Consider the following 15,983-nt stretch of genomic DNA (forward strand, 5'->3'; position numbering starts at 1 on the left):
TAACACAAGGCTAGGGGGCGGGGGCTGGAGAGATGGCTCAGCAGTTAAAAGCATTGGCTGCTCTTGCAGAGGACCTGGGCTTGGTTCTCTCATCCACACGGCTGCTCATAAATCCGTAACTCCAGTTCCCGGGGGATCCAGCACTCTTTTCTGACTTTCCCAAGTACCAGGCACTCAAGAGGAGCACGTACATATGCAGGCAAAGCACCCATACACATAAGCAAAAATAAATCTTAAAAAAGACCAGGAAAGGTCGTTTCGCCAGTTTCTGGTTTGATATGTGAAGGGAGATACACAGGGATGTAGCCGCCACTAGACTCTTGCCTCTTAAATCTTGTTTGGGTTTTGAACTTGCACAGTCTGATGGCAGAGTGTGCTCAGGAAGGCTCTGTGTTAGCTCATGGGCCCTTTTGGTTGAGGGGAAATTCAGGAAACCATAAGGGCCCCATACTGACAATAGACAAGGTTTAAAGCTTGGTTTCGGCCCAGTTTTGCAGTGTCCAGCTAGCCAGAAAGCGACTGGTCACCTGTTTGAGCTGCGTGAGTTCTGCGAGGAGCCGGAATTGCCACCCTCAACTAGTTTACGGGTGCCCACAATACAGATGCCCAGCTAGCCTACTGGCATCCTCTATAGAGTTGCTGGATTGAAAACTACAACTCCCAGAATGCCACTCGAAGCTGAGCAGGATCCGGAAGTAGTTCGGGGGCGGGACCAATCGTTTTGATCTCTTCTAAGCGAAGTGTGGTCGTCAGGTACGTGGGTGGCAGGGCGCGGAGACGATACCTGTTTTGAAGGTTGGCTAGAGAATACTGGGTCCCACCGTGAAGCCGCGGCACCCACAGTCGTTCGCAGCCGACGGGCCAGCGGGACCCACCCGCGTTCCCTGCAGCCTGTGGTCCAGGTCGGTGTTCCAGTGCTGAAGGGGTTAGCTTTGGGGCCCCACTACCCAGAATGAGAGAATGGGAGACCTGTGCACGCAGAGGATGATTGGACACTTAGCGTTGGCGTTTGTGCGCATCCGGTGGCACTTGGGCTGTGAAAGGTCTGAGGCGGGGATGGCGGAGTTAATGCAAAAAGTATTTATTGAATGCCCGAGTAAACATTTACTTGTAAGGGTGTGGGAAAATCAGACAAAAAAATAAGTGAGTAGCGTTGGATAGTGAAAATATGCGTGAGCCGAGGACGTGTGAGATTAAGGAAAGAGCATTGTGGGCAGAGAGAACAGTTTATGCAGGGACATCGGGATATTTAGTCCGTTTGGGGGAATAGGTAGACGAGAGACAGCTAAAGAAAATCGATGGAGTCCGAGCTAGCAGGAAAGAAGGTTCTTGTAGAGGGTCCGAGTTTGCTTCTCAGCATCCGTATCTGGGCACCTCATGGTTGCCTGTAAACCTCAGCTCCAGGGGTTCTGATGCCTCACACTTCCGTGCACATAGCCGCATAGATACATCATTTTTAAAAAAATGAATTAAAATTTTAGGCCTTTAACCCCAGCACTTGAAAGGCAGAGAGAGGCGAGGCAGATCTGTGAGTTGGAGGCCAGCCTGGGCTTCTTAGTGAGACCCTATCAGTCAGTCAAATAAAAATAAATAAATGGAACCTTTTAGGAAAAGGGAAATTGGTGGAAGGGATAGCCTGCTATGATCTGTGTAGATACTGGATTACTGTAAGTGAACTGGAAAATGCCGTAGATTCTAGGCAGAAGGGTGGTATAATTTTCAAACCCTTACTCATCTATCTGCTGCTATCTGTTTATGAATATATAGTTGATGGATTTATTTACTTATTTTGAGACAGGGTCTCGGGTAGTCCAAACTAGCCTCAAACTTTACGTGTTGCCAAGGATGACCTTGAATTTCTGACTCTCTTGTTTTCTACCCTCCTAGTGCTAGTGTCACCTGAGCGGTCACTCCTGGTTAGGCAGTGCCGCGGATTGGATCTGGGGCTTTTCTTTTTTTGCATGGTGGGCAAGCCCTCTGCTGTGTTACTTTCGCCTTTGCTGCCCTGGAACTCGCTCTGGGGACCAGCCTGGCCTCATACTGAGAGAGATTCACCAGTCTCTGCCTCCCGAGTGCTGTGATCAGAGGCGTGCACCACCTCTGCCCATCCTAGGCTGCTCCTGCGTAGTACAAGTTCTGGGGTGCAGAGGTAAATGTTTGACCTCTTTCCCTGGAAGGATTTATGGTAGAGTAGGAAAAAGGAGAACAACCAGTTTGAGTTGAACTCAAAGCAGTCGAAAATTGGAACCTCATAAAAGTGGAATAAATGTCACTGCCAAATTCCCCAGATACACCATTGTTGTGTCAGGTACTTAGCAGCTCTGTTGAATGACTAAGGCTCGGAAAGTTTTTTTCTTTTGTTTTAATTTGAGGTGGGATATAATCACTGTGTAGGCTAGACTGGCCAAGAACTCACAGTCAGTCTCCCTGCCTCGGCCTCCTAGCTGCTGGGGTTACAGGCTTGAGAAAAGGCTCTCTGCCTTGAGAAAAGTTTTTTTTTTTTTTTTTTTTAATTAAGGGGTGAAATGCCAAATCTGGGCATAGATAATGTCTTGTTCAGGTTCATCAGATCTGTGTGTTTTTTTAAGATTATTTTTAATTGTATGTGTATATGTGCTCATACATGCACACACAAGTGTATGTGGGTGCAGTTGCCATTAGAGTCTAGAAAAGAGTAATCCCCTAGAGAGCAGCTATAGTCAGTGAGCCACCTGATATGGGTGCTGGTAATAGAACTCGGGTCCTCTTTAAGAGCAGCAGGTGTATGTGTTTTGATGCTCAACTGCACCTTTGTCTTTTGAGGACTCTGAGATGATAACCTCTTTCAGCACCTACTGAATTTCCATTGCGTGCCAAGATTCATGCCATCCACCAAAGGTGCGAAGCTCGAGAAAGGTGGCTCTGCCTTCAGGAGTGTGCAGGCAGATACAATATAGATTCAGGGTAGTGGTTGGTGTTGTCTTTATTGGATTCCCTCGTATAAAAAGCATCTTTAGGGACTACAGAATTTAGGAAGGTGCAAGGAACAAAAAACAAACAGAAAAGAAAGTAGTTAAGTTCAACAAATGCCAAATATTGCTGATCGCAAGGTCTTTATTGTTGTTTAGGATTTATTTATTTATATTTTATGTGTACAACTGTTTTTCCTTCATGTGTGTCTGTGAACTTGATTCCTTTGGAGGCCAGAGATGGCATTGGATCCGTGGAACTGAAGGTAGAGAGGGTTATGAACTGGTGTGTGGGTGCTGGGAACTAAACCCAGGTCCTCTGTGAAAGCAGCCAGTGACCTGACTGCTGGACTGTCTCTCCAGTCTTATTCGCAGAGTCTCTCAAAGGAATTCAGTTTGGCAGGAAAACATCAACCCCGGTTTTCGAGCTTCTTAAGCAGCAACCATGGAAGATTCTAGAGCCCCTCAAAATTTTCCTATCTCTTTTCCTTCTCAGCCAGACTTCCAAAGAGACATTAGAACGAGTCACTCCCCAACAGGGCCTTTATTTTTTTATTTGTGTGTGTGTGTGCATAATGTGCTGGTGCGTATGCCATGTCACATGTGTGGAAGTCAGAGGACAGCTTGGTGGAGTCAGTTCCTTCCTTCACATCTACATGAGTTCCAGGGGTTAAACTCAGGTCTTCCTGCCGAATCAGCTCATACGACTCCTGTGGCTAGAACTTTTTTACCCCTGAGCCATAGGTCCCCTTACAATTCCTTTGACTTTTTTTTTTAGCTCTTTTTAATAAGGAGAGATTATGGCCAGATGGTGGTGGTGCATGCCTCTAATCCCAGCACTTGGGAAGCAGAGACAGGTAGATCTCTGTGAGTTCAAGGCCAGCTGGTCTACAGAGCAAGTTCCAGGACAGGCTCCAAAAAGTTACAGAGAAACCAAGTCTCGAAAAACAAAACAACAAACAAACAAAAAAAGCAAACGTGATGTGGATGTTTAGTTTGTGTGAACGGCTAAGAGAAGTGCCGTCACACGGGTTTAGATGATTAGTTTGTGTACACGGCTAAGAGAAGCGCCGTCACACGGGTTTAGATGATTAGTTTGTGTACACGGCTAAGAGAAGTGCCGTCACACGGGTTTAGATGATTAGTTTGTGTACACGGCTAAGAGAAGTGCCGTCACACGGGTTTAGATGATTAGTTTGTGTACACGGCTAAGAGAAGCGCCGTCACACGGGTTTAGATGATTAGTTTGTGTACACGGCTAAGAGAAGAGCCGTCACACGGGTTTAGATGTTTTTGGTTTGAAAAGCCTTATAGTCAGCATTGCTTTCCATACATGAAAAGAGTGGTACTTCTAGAATCCTTAGAGAATGTGTTGTTTTTCTCATTTCTCTGGAAGAATTCTATATGTTATTGAATTTTGTATATGCCGTTAACTTTCTGATACACTCAGTAAATAAATTCATTTCAAACTTAACCTGCACCTGGTAGCTTTGACCTGAACTTCTAGCTACACAGGAGCCTGAGACTGGAGGTTTACTGTTTTGAGGCCTGCTTGGAGTACAGAGTGAATTGAAGGCTTCACAGTGAGACCCTGTCTCAAAATAAAAAGTAGAAAGAGAACCGGGGATCTAACTCGGTGGTAGCGCATGCAAAGCTCTGGATTTGATCCTTAGTAACACAGAAAGAAGGGAGGAGGACTCCTAAGTAGAGCTAGAGATTTAGAATATTATTAGTGTATTTGGCTCTTTACTGCTGACCATTTGCCAAATTACCTCTCTGGAATACTCAGCTGCATGCTTTCCTTAGTTCAGTCAGTCTGGACCAGTACTGCACACCTGCTCACCACTAACACAGTTAACGCTATTTCTCTTTTGGCTGTAGAGTTAGCTGTGTGAATGCCGTGAGCGCATGGACTCTAAGTTAGAAGAAAGTGCTCAGAAAGCAGAGTCACTGGGGGTGCAGGGACAAGACGGTTCCCAAGAGGACAGAGGTGAAGATGGACTGTCTGAGATCTTCCAGCTGCTGCAGATGGATGTGGAATACGAGCACCAAGAGGAAGAGGCGTGCCCTGCAAACAGTGCAGCATGGGGCTCGGTGAGCTTGCCGTGAGGAGTGTCCCAGAGAACCCGGCTCTAAGGGTCGATCAGCAGATGAAAGGAGATGAGAATGAATTTTGTGTGTTCTAAGTGTTGAATCCATTCCCTGATAGGTTGATTAAGGTTTCGTTTTCATTTGAGTCTTAAGAATGCAAATAGAAATTCAAAAGAAATTTTGATATGCCTCTAAAAGGGTCAAGGACTCCCAACTCTGTTCTTAAGATTCTATACCAAAATGAGTTTTCTATAACCTGAGAAAGTCACTATTAATGATGCTGGGGTGAGGTAATGTTCTCTCTAATTATAATCATTCAGTTATAGGTGCTGTTGCCTTGCATGGCCCTGAGTCAGATCCCAAGCAATGCATACAGTAATAATAACAACTCAGCACTGTGTATAGTGAATATTCACCAATGGAAATAAAATAGCAAAGAAATCATAAAATTAAAAATAAACACAAGCCAGTAGATTTGTTTTTTCCTCTCTAACTTTATATGTAAATGAAGAAAGGTAACTGATGTCCATTTTTCTTTCTGATTCTTACGGAGTTCTCAAATAATTTTGTTTTCTGGATAATGGAAGAAAAATGTGCAGAGAAAACAGAGACACTGGGAAAGGATAGTCTCCTCAAAGAAGAGCAAAAGGAAGCAGGAAAAAGAAAGAAGAAAAGTCAAGCGTGCAGAACACCCAGGTAATGATAACTGCAATCGTATAATTTATAACTTAGAAATTGTAAAATTACATAATAAGATAAAACAAAAACTATTACATTGTAGTTGAGCAAAACAAACAGAAGGAAAGGAGCCCTAGAGAAGGCGCAATAGTCAAACACCTACTCAGGAATCCCATAAAAACACTAAACTGGAAGATATATGCTCAGAGGAACCGGTGCAGATCCATGCAGGTCCTGTGCAAGCTGTCTCAGTCTCTGTGCGTTCACTGATGTGAGCTGTCTTCATGCTGATTTAGGGCCTTGTTTTCGTAGGGTCCTCCATTTCCCTGGGACTCCTGAGTCCTGAGGGGAGAGATTTGATAGAGACATCCCCTTAGGGCTGAGTGTTCCAAGGTCTCTGACTCTGCATTGTCTGGCTGTGGGTCTCTGCTGCAGGAGGATGCCTCTGATCTGAGTACAACAGAATGTCATTAGGAGTCATTTTATTGCTATGTATTCAGGGTTTTTATTTATGTGGGTTTTTGGGTTTTTTTTTTTTTTTTTTTGGTTGTTTTAGTTCACTAGTACTTGGTTTTCCCTAGGTCCCTGGGCTATCTAGTCTCTGGTTCTTGGCCATCCAAGCAGTGTCAGTATGGGCTCCATCTCGTGGAATGGGCCTTTAGTCAGACATTGGATGGTTACTCCCACAAGCTTTATGCCATCATTGCCCCAGCATATTTTGCAGTCAGGACACCATTGTATATCAGAGGGTTCGTGGCCGTCTTGGTGTTTACATTTCTCTTTTGCTAGCATACAGAGTACCTTCCTGTACCAAAGACAGGTGAAGGGTGAAGGCTCTATTTAGGCCACCAGCTCAGCTTCTCCATGTTCAATGTGCTGTGTAGGTGTTGTCTGCAGCAATGGGGCCTTGCTGTCAGTTTGTGGTGAACAACTTATAGTCTTGGCAACAGACTGGTGTTGCAGGCTTTCTTGTCAGACTATCTTTGGATCCCTAGCCTGCAAATTCGACCTGGAGACTCATTATTAATTATGAGAGCTTGGCCTTTAGCTTAGGCTTGTCTCAACTCTTTTTTGTTTTTGTTTTTTTTGGTTTTTTGTTTTGTTTATTTGTGGGTTTTTTGTTTGTTTGTTTCTTGAGACAAGGTTTCTCCATAGCTTTTTATTATTTACTCATTCATTCACTCATTATGTATACAATGGTCTGTCTGTATGTGTCCCTGCAGACAGAAGTTGGCACCAGATCTTATTACCAGTGGTTGTAAGCCACTATGTGGTTGCTGGGAATTGAACTCAGGACCTCTGGAAGAGCAGTCAATGCTTTTAACCACTCAGTCATCTCTCCGGCCCCGCTTTTTTGGAGCCTGTCCTGGAACTAGCTCTTGTAGACCAGGCTGGCCTCGAACTCACAGAGATCCGTCTGCCTCTGCCTCCCAAGTGCTGGGATTAAAGGCGCGCACCACCACCGCCCAGCTATGATGTCAGTTTTTTAACTACTGAGTAATACTCCATTGTATAAATGTATCACATTTTCTTTTTCTATTCTTCTGTTGTGAGACATCTAGGTTGTTTCCATTTCTAGCTATTATGAACAAAGCAGTAATGAACATGGTTGAGCAAGTGTCTCTGTGGGTGAAGCATTCTTTGCTTGAGTGGATAGCTAGATCTTGGGGTAGATTTTCATATTCCCGAAGAACCACCACACTGATTTCCATAGTGACTGTACAAGTTTGTACTCCCACCAGCAATGGATGAGTGTTCCCTCTGCTCCACATCCTCGCCAGCACGAGCTGTCACTTGTTCTATTTATTTATGTTAGCCATTCTGATGGTGACATCTCCAAGTAGTTTTAATTTGCATTTCTCTGATGGCTAAGGATGTTGAACATTTGTTTCTCAGCCATTTGAGTTTCCTCTTTTGAGTATTCTGTTTAAATCTATATCCCATTTTTTAATTGGGTTATTTTGTTTCTTGATACCTAGTTTTTTTTTTTAAATTCTTCATATACTTTGGATATTAGCTCTCTATCAGATGTGGAGTTGGTAAAAATCTTTCCCCATTCTGTAACTGCTGCTTTGTCCAAATAATGGTGTCCTTTGCCATGCAGAAACTTCTCGGTTTCACCAGGTCCCATTTATTCGTTGTTGACCATTGTGCCTGTGCTGGCCCACTCTTAATCCTCTCTGGTGTTTCTGTCGCAGGCACCTGCCCCCAGCACAGCAAGCGTTTTTTGAAAGCCTTAACCAAAGAGAAACTTTTGGAAGCCAAAAACTCAGGACCAAGACTGTGTGTTGACTTGAGCATGACCCAGCACATGTCAAAGAAGGTAGACTATTGAGAGCCTGAGGGAGGCGTGGAAAGGAGCAGCCTTTGTGAAGGGGTGACCATCGCCAGCGTCTGTGGCTCTCTAGTAATCCAGAAGGGTTTGGTTTTCTATTCTCGGTGACCGAGTTCCACGGTGGCTGTTGGAAAGGAACATGTGCTCTTTGGTTTATTGTGCAGTTTGTCTCCTTCGAGTCTCCCACTCTGGCCTTAATGTGTTCTGGATGGACCCTTGCTGGCTCAGTTCTCCAGACACAAAGCCTTTGTCCTGCTTAGAAGAGAAATACTAGCTTGGCAGCCTGTTGTGGGGAGGGTTCCTTGTGGGAGGTCTTTGCAGTGTTTCTATTTTAGTTATTTCTCGTTATTTCCTCCAGTGAGAGAGGGATTTACCCTGTAGGGTTCTGGTGATGGCTGAACACATGCCACATGATCCCAAACAGATGAGATTGACAGCAGTGTATTAGTCTCATGGACTCACAGCCTAGGGGGGAAGATATGGCCTGCTACACAAAGCCACTTGGGAAGAGAAAGCAATGGGCTGGCTTTGTAGTATCAAGGGCGAGATGTCCCCCAGGTCCCAGTGGACAAAATGGTTGACTTGTTTGGATGGTTTCACTGGCTGCTCGGGGGCAAAGAAGAATAAACAGGAACTGTGCCTCATTCACTCGATTAGAAAGGCCTTTTAGCTGGGGGTACTTGTTTCATTTGGAAAGGCAGACTGCAGGGGGAGCTTGGATTTGGCTTTTGAGTCTTCTCAGTTATGCCAGAAGTCAAGCCTGCACATAATACTGGAGCTGAATTTGAGGCCTTACACCATAATGAATCTTATTTCAGGCATTACTGTTATGTGTGCTAATGGTACATGTTTCTCAGAGAAACTAGGAGGACTGCATCTCTAAGGTTCTCAGCAGAACTCTAACTGTAGCCTTCCAAAAAGTGAGCCATGTCCAGAAGGTGGTGGCACACACCTTTAATCCCAGCACTTGGGAGGCAGAGGCAGGCGGATCTCAGTGAGTTCGAGGCCAGCCTGGTCTACAAAGCAAGTTCCAGGACAGCCAGAGCTGTTACACAGGAAAGCCCTGTTTCGAAAAACAGAGGGAAAAAAAGTGAACAAGGAGGCAGGGTGTGATGGTGCATGCCTTTAATCCCAGGTCTTTGGAGGCAGAGGCAGCAGCCATGAACGAGAAGACAAAACATGAACAAGGCAGTCTCCCTTTATATTAGCTGGGAGAACAGATCAAATCAAACCCAACGCCTGTTACGCCTTTTAATCAGTATAGCACAAATCAAGCTAAATTATGAAACAACTTTCTAGGATTGTAGGGGAAAGTTAAAACTTTAACACACTGTGGCATCTCTTAAAGTTAGGGTGATGGTGCCAAATGTACCCAATGGAGCACACACGTGTTGCTACTCTAGCCTTTTTAAATAATTTAAATACTGAACATAATAAAAAAAACTTTAGATAAAAGCAGAAGCAATCTTTCCAAATATCATTAAATATACCATGGCAGAGTCAGCAGTAGGAATTCTCAGTTTTTGCACTTGGGAATATTTCTGAACTAGCACTGTTGTCTTAACCTTGGTCTTTGTGTGTGATGTCATGGAGTATAACACTTCTCCATGTGCTATTTCCTGGAGTAAAGGGGTCCAGGCTAGTTCATGAGGGTCTTGCGGCGCAGCGTGCACTGGGTGACTGCTGCGGACCACAGCTTGTAGTGGGCTGGCAGGAGCCGTCCCTCTTGTTTGCTGAGTTGTCCTCATTGCTTTACAGGAACTGAGCAGGTTGGCTGCACAGATCCGAAGGTTGTATGGTTCAAACAAAAAAGCCAGCAGGCCCTTTTGGATCTGCCTCACTGGATTCTCAACCGACAGTCCCCTCTATGAAGAGTGTCTGAGGATGAATGATGGATTTTCTGCATACTTGGTAAGAATCCTTTGACCCCTGAACTGTCTGAAAGTGCTCCTGTCCTAGTAGGAAGACTTTACTCTTCCATTCCCTGATGTGCAGCTTGCTCTCTACCTGTGACTTTCACATCCACACATTTACTTGCATCTGTATTGCATCTGCTTATTCTTTTATTTAGTGTGTGTATGTGTGTATCCCGTGGCATAAATACAGAGGTCAGAGGACAATGAGAATTGTTCTCTCTTTCCACCATATGGGTCCTGGGATAAGACTCAAGTCAGGCTTGATGGCTAGTGTCTTTTTACCCACTGAGCTGTCTTACCCCCAGCTTAACCATAGTTTAAAAAAAATTAGAAAACATTGCATCTGTAGTGAACACATACTTTTTTATTGTCATTTATTCTCTACAATACAATATAGCTGGATGTGGTGGCTCACACCTGTAACCCAGCACTTCAAAGACTAAATAGAACACTGTCAAATCTGAAGCTGGCCTGAACTGCAAAGTGAGTCCTAGGCCATTGTGAGACCCCATCTCCAAAACCAGGAAACTAAAAGTACTGCATAAGAACCGTTTATGTGTCCTGGGCATTAAGATAGTCTAGAGATGGTGTAAAGTCTTCAGGAGCATCTAGCTTAAATGTAACCACTGACATTTTTATAAGAGACTTGAGCGTGCTTAGATTTTGGTGTCTGTGGGACCATCTTGGAACCAGTCCCATGGTGCTGAGTGTAGTGCAGTGTCTGAACAGAAATGATGTATTTACTGTTGCACTCTAAAAAGTCTCAGATTCTTGCTTAGTTCTTGTATTACATTTTTCTCATTTTTACCCTGCCTTGGCAAACTGATATTCCCAGTGTCTAGGACTGTGTTTTACACCCTGTCTAGTTCATACTAACCCATATCCTCGTAATGTTTTTGGGAAATAGTCATGGAGAGGCAGGAAACATGGTTGTTAAGAGGAAGAGAAATGCTGTTTTTAGAAGCCGTGTGGCTTTACGGTGTCTTTTAGGAAGAACTATAGGACTTCCCATCTCTGTGCTGAGGAGCTCATAAAGGTAGCAGCAGATATGCAAGTGAGACCCAGATCTGTCTTAAGGAATGTCACTAAAAATGCCCCTCCCTTCGTGCCGCTGTGTAGCCTGGACTAAGTTATTGCAGCCTTCCCTGGCAGAGCCACAGAAGCCATAGGTGTGAGGTGTGTTGTGTAGGGCTGCACACTTGCTGCCTCTCCTGTGTCCTGTGTCCTGTCTGAGGTGATTTCCTTTGCTTTAGTTCCTTTCTCACTTGTCATCTTCGCCTCTTCCCAGAAACTGGGCTCTGGTATTCCCTTCACTGGAAAGCCATCCCTAGTGTGGCACTCCCGCACCTGTAGTGTGGCCTGTGCTCCCTGTCCTGGGAGCCCTGGTCACTTTCTGTCTCATCTCTGTGGTTTGTGTCTGTGCTTGTGGTTTGTCTGTTTGTTTCAGCTAAGCACTTTGCAAGAATCATTCAGACCTGCAGCGCCCAGGACAGTGGAGCTGTGCCTGAGAAGCACTAGATGCCCAGGAACTGTGTGAGTGTGCACCATGCTGTTTGAACGCCACCCCACCTGTGCGCTAATCTCTGTGTTTCCAGCTAGATGTGACAGAAGAAGACTGCTTTAGTTTATTCCCTCTGGAAAGCCTTGTGTACCTGACTCCCGACTCAGAACGGGGTAAGTACCTTCTCTGCCCACCTGACGTCATGGACGACTTTGTTCCTCGTTTTTTGTTTCGTCATCATTGGTCCTCACTCCATCCAAGAGAACGGGGAGGAGAAGAGAAACTGGGGGATGGGCAGATACCCAGTGCTGTCAAGGTTAGTCCCAGATCCAGTTGGACTCTGTGTGTGTGTTTATAACATATATTTAAAATATATATTAAAGGGGGCTGGAGAAATGGCTCAGAGGTTAAGGGTACTACCTGCTCTTCCAAAGGCTCTGAGTTCAATTCCCAGCAACCACATGGTGGCTCACAACCATCTGTAATGAGGTCTGGTGCCCTCTTCTGGCCTGCGGGCACACACACAGACAGAATATTGTATACATAATAAATAAATTTTATATATATATATATATATATATATACATATATATATATTAAAAACAGTGTTCTCTATATATGGGTATATATTACATTACACACTCTCACACACACACACAGAATATCCTGTCTGATACAGTTTTCACACTTGCTAGTGTTAGGTTGGTCGTGCTCCTCTCATTTCCTCACATTTCTTTGCAGCTCTGGTCCTGCTTCCTTCCTAACATAGTGTCGCTTTGAGCACATGGCATGCATTTCTCACATCTGCTGTCTGCTTTGTCATCAGAGGATTAGCTTTTTGTTGTTTTGTATTAATATTAGTGATATTTCTTTCCTTTTGTTTTCTTTGGATTTAGAAATTATAAAACAAATTTGATATCATTTCCTTCATTAGCCCTTGAAGACATTGATGAGAACACGGTTTACATCCTCGGTGGACTAGTAGATGAAAGCATTCAGAAGGTAAGGATCCTGTTAGCTCATTTATAGTAGAGGCATTTGCCCCGTTGTTATCTTACCCAGAAGGCCTAGCCCTGTTCCCTGCATGGGAACAAGAAGAAGAGCTTGTTCCTAGAACACCCTCCTGCCTGGAGGTCCCCCTTCTCCTCGGGCCGGCCTTCAGGAGCAGAACCTGAAGTCAGGGTAGACGTGCTTGGTGATGTAGACACAGCCATTTTGCTTCTTCTCTTCTTTCTGCCAGGATGGCTCTGATCCTGGCTTAGCACTTTTCCATACTTGGTTTTCTGGGAGAGATAGTTGGCTTCTTCTAGGCTAACTTTCTTACTGGTGTGAGAGTCTTACTCCCACAGGATCTCAAATCAGTGGAACTGTCCAGGCTTCTTCTTCAGATTTATTTTTTATTTTATGGATATGAATGTTTTGCTCATATGTATGTCTGTTGTCACCATGTGCACGCCTGGTCAGAAGAGGGCATCAGATCCCCTAGAACCAAAGTTATAGATTCTTGTTAGTCGCCTATAGGTACTGGGAATCAAATCCAGGTCCTCTGAAAGAACAGCAAATGCTCTTAACCGCTGAGCCATCTGTCCAGCCCCTTGTTCAGGTGTCTTTTGTTGAATTGGAGCTTCATTGGAATAATTAAACTGTTACTGAAGTTTTAATTTTTGTTTCTATTCTACAAATATTAATTTTTTGCTTCTGTTCACTAATTAGCGTACATTAAAAAGACATAAGAGTTTACATTTGCAGAAAGGAACATAGTGAGAAATAAGTGTCCGTCCACCTTGGACCCCAACTCACAAGGCGCCGTGGTTCACTTTCCTTGGGTATATTTGTTGGTCTGTTTTACATGTGCTTATCATGTATGTAGAAGTATTTTGTATGAGACAGACATATATGAAGCACATGTTTAACACAGATGATACTTAGTTTTAAAACTAAGTACAGCTAAGTATTTGAAATTAAGTGTTCTGCCAGGGCATGGTTAAATACACATGCATTTAATCCCAGAACTAAGTGTTCCCTGGTATCATAATAATAATCTAAAAAGGGGCAGTGGTCTCCTACAGAAGTCTGCTAATAGGAACTAGGAAGTCATTGTTTTATTGCTCCCAGTGTAGTCAATGATTCAGGCCACGGATTAAGTGAAGCCATTACCAGCTATCTGAGATACATACTCAGTGTGCCCTGGCAGAGTACCAAGGCACAGTACCATTACAGTGAAGCCATTGTTGGTTATCATCATCTCCAAATTTGATGAGCCTGAGTATCACTAGGAAAGACATTCTGTGTGCTACTCTTTCCTGTCAAGTATTCTTGCTCAAAATTTGAAAAATATAAATTTAATCATGAGGAAACAAGAAGTCTAGGATGGGACATTCTGCAAGGACGCTCCAAAAGGCCACTGTAATAGAAACTAAAACGAGTTGTTTTAAAAGAATGTAGAAAATAACACATTGTTAAATACAGTGATGTGTCTATGGCCCCATCTGCCTGGGAGCCTGTGGCAGGAGAATCCTGCCTGTGGATTGAGCTCTTTTACAAATGAAAACCTGTGAAGTGCACTCTGGACACCTTGATTGGATTATAGACTAGAAGAAAGCTTTAGAAGAGACATCAGGGAGACTTTAATAGTATAATGGTTGTGTGTTAAATAATCTTACAGGATTTTCAGAAATGAAAAAGAAGTAGTGTATTAAAGAACGCCATTGCTCTCAGTGAGAGGCTAATTGTTAGATGTCTGTGCTCACTTTCAGGCAAATTTGTTAACATGTTAGCTGGCAGACGAAGATGACAGGAATGGGAATTAATTTAATGAGTCTCTGAGATTTCTTAGATTTGAAATGTTTAAAAGAAACAGTTGAGAATGGGGAAGAGCTATTGCAGAGGCAAGGGTCACACTCACCTTCTGCCTTGTCACATCCTCCTGAGACAGGCAGGTGACCTCCTGGCGGCCACGAATGGGGTGCACTGTTCGGGTGTGTAATTTGAGTACATTGTCCTTCCTTATCTTTCTGCCAACAAAAGTAGCAATGTGTAGGAATTTTCAATGTTGGCGGTGTCCATTACAATGAACATCTTCATGTATAATTTTTATAGTAAGAAAATTTGATTTACAGAAGGTGACATTCCAAAAAGCTCGAGAACATTCTGTGAAGACAGCCCGCTTGCCAATCCAGGAATACATGGTCAGGCGCCAGAATGAGAAAAACTACCATTCAGAAATACTGGCCATCAATCAAGGTACTGCTAACATCATCCAACCCAACATGTTTTTTTTCCTAGCCATTTACTAGTCTTTTTTCTTGGCTGGTCACTATGTTTTCTGTGTATTCAGACTGCTGCTTTGCTTTCTTTCTTTTTTCTTTTCTTTCTTCCTTTTTTTTTTTTTTTTTTTTTTTGGTAGCTTTTGAGCCTGTCCTGGAACTTGCTCTGTAGAACAGGCTGGCCTTGAACTCACAGAGATCCACCTGCCTCTGCCTCCCGTGTGCTGGGATTAAAGGTGTGTGCCACCACCGCCTAGCTTGCTGCTTTGCTCTGAGTGTATTGTCTCTTGACTCAGTCCCTGTGACTCTCCTTCCTGTACTTGCTGGCAGGCATCTGGCCACTGAGAGGCATTCCTCATTTTTTGTTCCTGGCTGAAAGGATCCCTTTGCCTAGAATGCCCTGCTGTCTGCTTTCATTGGCCAGTATCTTCAGTTAGGGGCCTCTTGGCTGCCTTTCCTCCCACTGCAGGCCACACCAGGCCCCTTGCTTGTGTTCCCATGGTGCTACCTTCCTCTGTTGCAGTTCTCTCTTCACAAGCCTTTCCTCTCAGTGTGTGCGTAGGCAGGGCCGTGTCCTTGCTCCTCTCCTCCCATCATCTACCACCACGTAACTCAAGAGGACACTGGGCCAGTGGAACATTCCACAACACCCTTTTCCATGTTAGTCCTTCACTAGTCTGTTCTGTTTCCCTCCAACAGTGTTTGATATCCTGTCCACGTACTTCGAGACTCACAGCTGGCCTGAAGCACTGAAGAAAGGAGTTTCTCCTGGAAAAGGCTACATTCTTCGGAATCCAGTGGATGATGGGCAGCGTAAGTTCCAGATGTAGTGGGCGAAGCACCAAAGGTGTCCTGACCAAAGGGCAGGGCAAAGGGTGGCAGTGACACACACCTGCCTTTACCACGTGTTTATGCTTTGTGTCACCTACAGTGCCTGGAAACTACAGTGCTCACTGGCAATGCCCTGATAAAGCCTAATATTATGGCTTTTAAAAAAAAAAGTTTATGTATGAAGGAATTGTCAAAATAAATGGCATTTTGGATGTTAATTCATGTTTTGTACACTGAGCTCTTTGTGAAATGTCTACCTTTAGAGATGTTAATTGTCAGAGCTTTTTACTGAACTTGGATAAAATTACTTTTCTCTCACCTGTATATGTGTGGATTCTTCACTGGCGTGGGCGCCTGCACACATCAGCTTTGCTGTCTTAGCCCAGCCGGGCGGGCCCGACTGGCATTCTTTCCTGT

At 44.2% G+C, this 15,983-nt stretch overlaps 1 protein-coding gene across 3 annotated transcripts; it reads left to right on the plus strand.

Annotated features, from left to right (window-relative positions):
* Nucleotides 1-724: 724 nt before the first annotated feature.
* Trmt10b (tRNA methyltransferase 10B) lies at nucleotides 725-15,884 on the plus strand. 3 transcript variants are annotated; one of them, XM_038348114.2, is made up of 9 exons: nucleotides 725-902; nucleotides 4,830-5,042; nucleotides 5,627-5,735; nucleotides 7,916-8,040; nucleotides 9,811-9,963; nucleotides 11,564-11,642; nucleotides 12,404-12,471; nucleotides 14,589-14,712; nucleotides 15,435-15,884. In XM_038348114.2, the coding sequence occupies exons 2-9, from the start codon at nucleotides 4,857-4,859 to the stop codon at nucleotides 15,563-15,565; spliced, it is 975 nt and encodes a 324-aa protein (XP_038204042.1). In that variant the 5' UTR covers nucleotides 725-902; nucleotides 4,830-4,856; the 3' UTR covers nucleotides 15,566-15,884. The 3 variants fall into 3 exon arrangements, with proteins under 3 accessions (XP_038204042.1, XP_038204043.1, XP_038204044.1); XM_038348115.2 differs by having other exon boundaries at nucleotides 729-753; XM_038348116.2 differs by lacking the exons at nucleotides 725-902; nucleotides 5,627-5,735; nucleotides 7,916-8,040 and having other exon boundaries at nucleotides 4,945-5,042; nucleotides 9,822-9,963.
* The last annotated feature ends 99 nt before the right edge of the window (nucleotides 15,885-15,983 follow it).

This window comes from Arvicola amphibius, chromosome 11, assembly GCF_903992535.2.
Source record: "Arvicola amphibius chromosome 11, mArvAmp1.2, whole genome shotgun sequence".
Lineage (NCBI taxonomy): Eukaryota > Metazoa > Chordata > Mammalia > Rodentia > Cricetidae > Arvicola > Arvicola amphibius.

Bases quoted from the DNA above. Each gene is read 5' to 3' on its own strand.
- Trmt10b (XM_038348114.2), top strand. From the start codon at position 4,857: ATGGACTCTAAGTTAGAAGAAAGTGCTCAGAAAGCAGAGTCACTGGGG. The intron at 8,041-9,810 runs GTAGACTATTGA...ATTGCTTTACAG, and splicing joins CCCAGCACATGTCAAAGAAG to GAACTGAGCAGGTTGGCTGC. The intron at 11,643-12,403 runs GTAAGTACCTTC...TTCCTTCATTAG, and splicing joins GACTCCCGACTCAGAACGGG to CCCTTGAAGACATTGATGAG.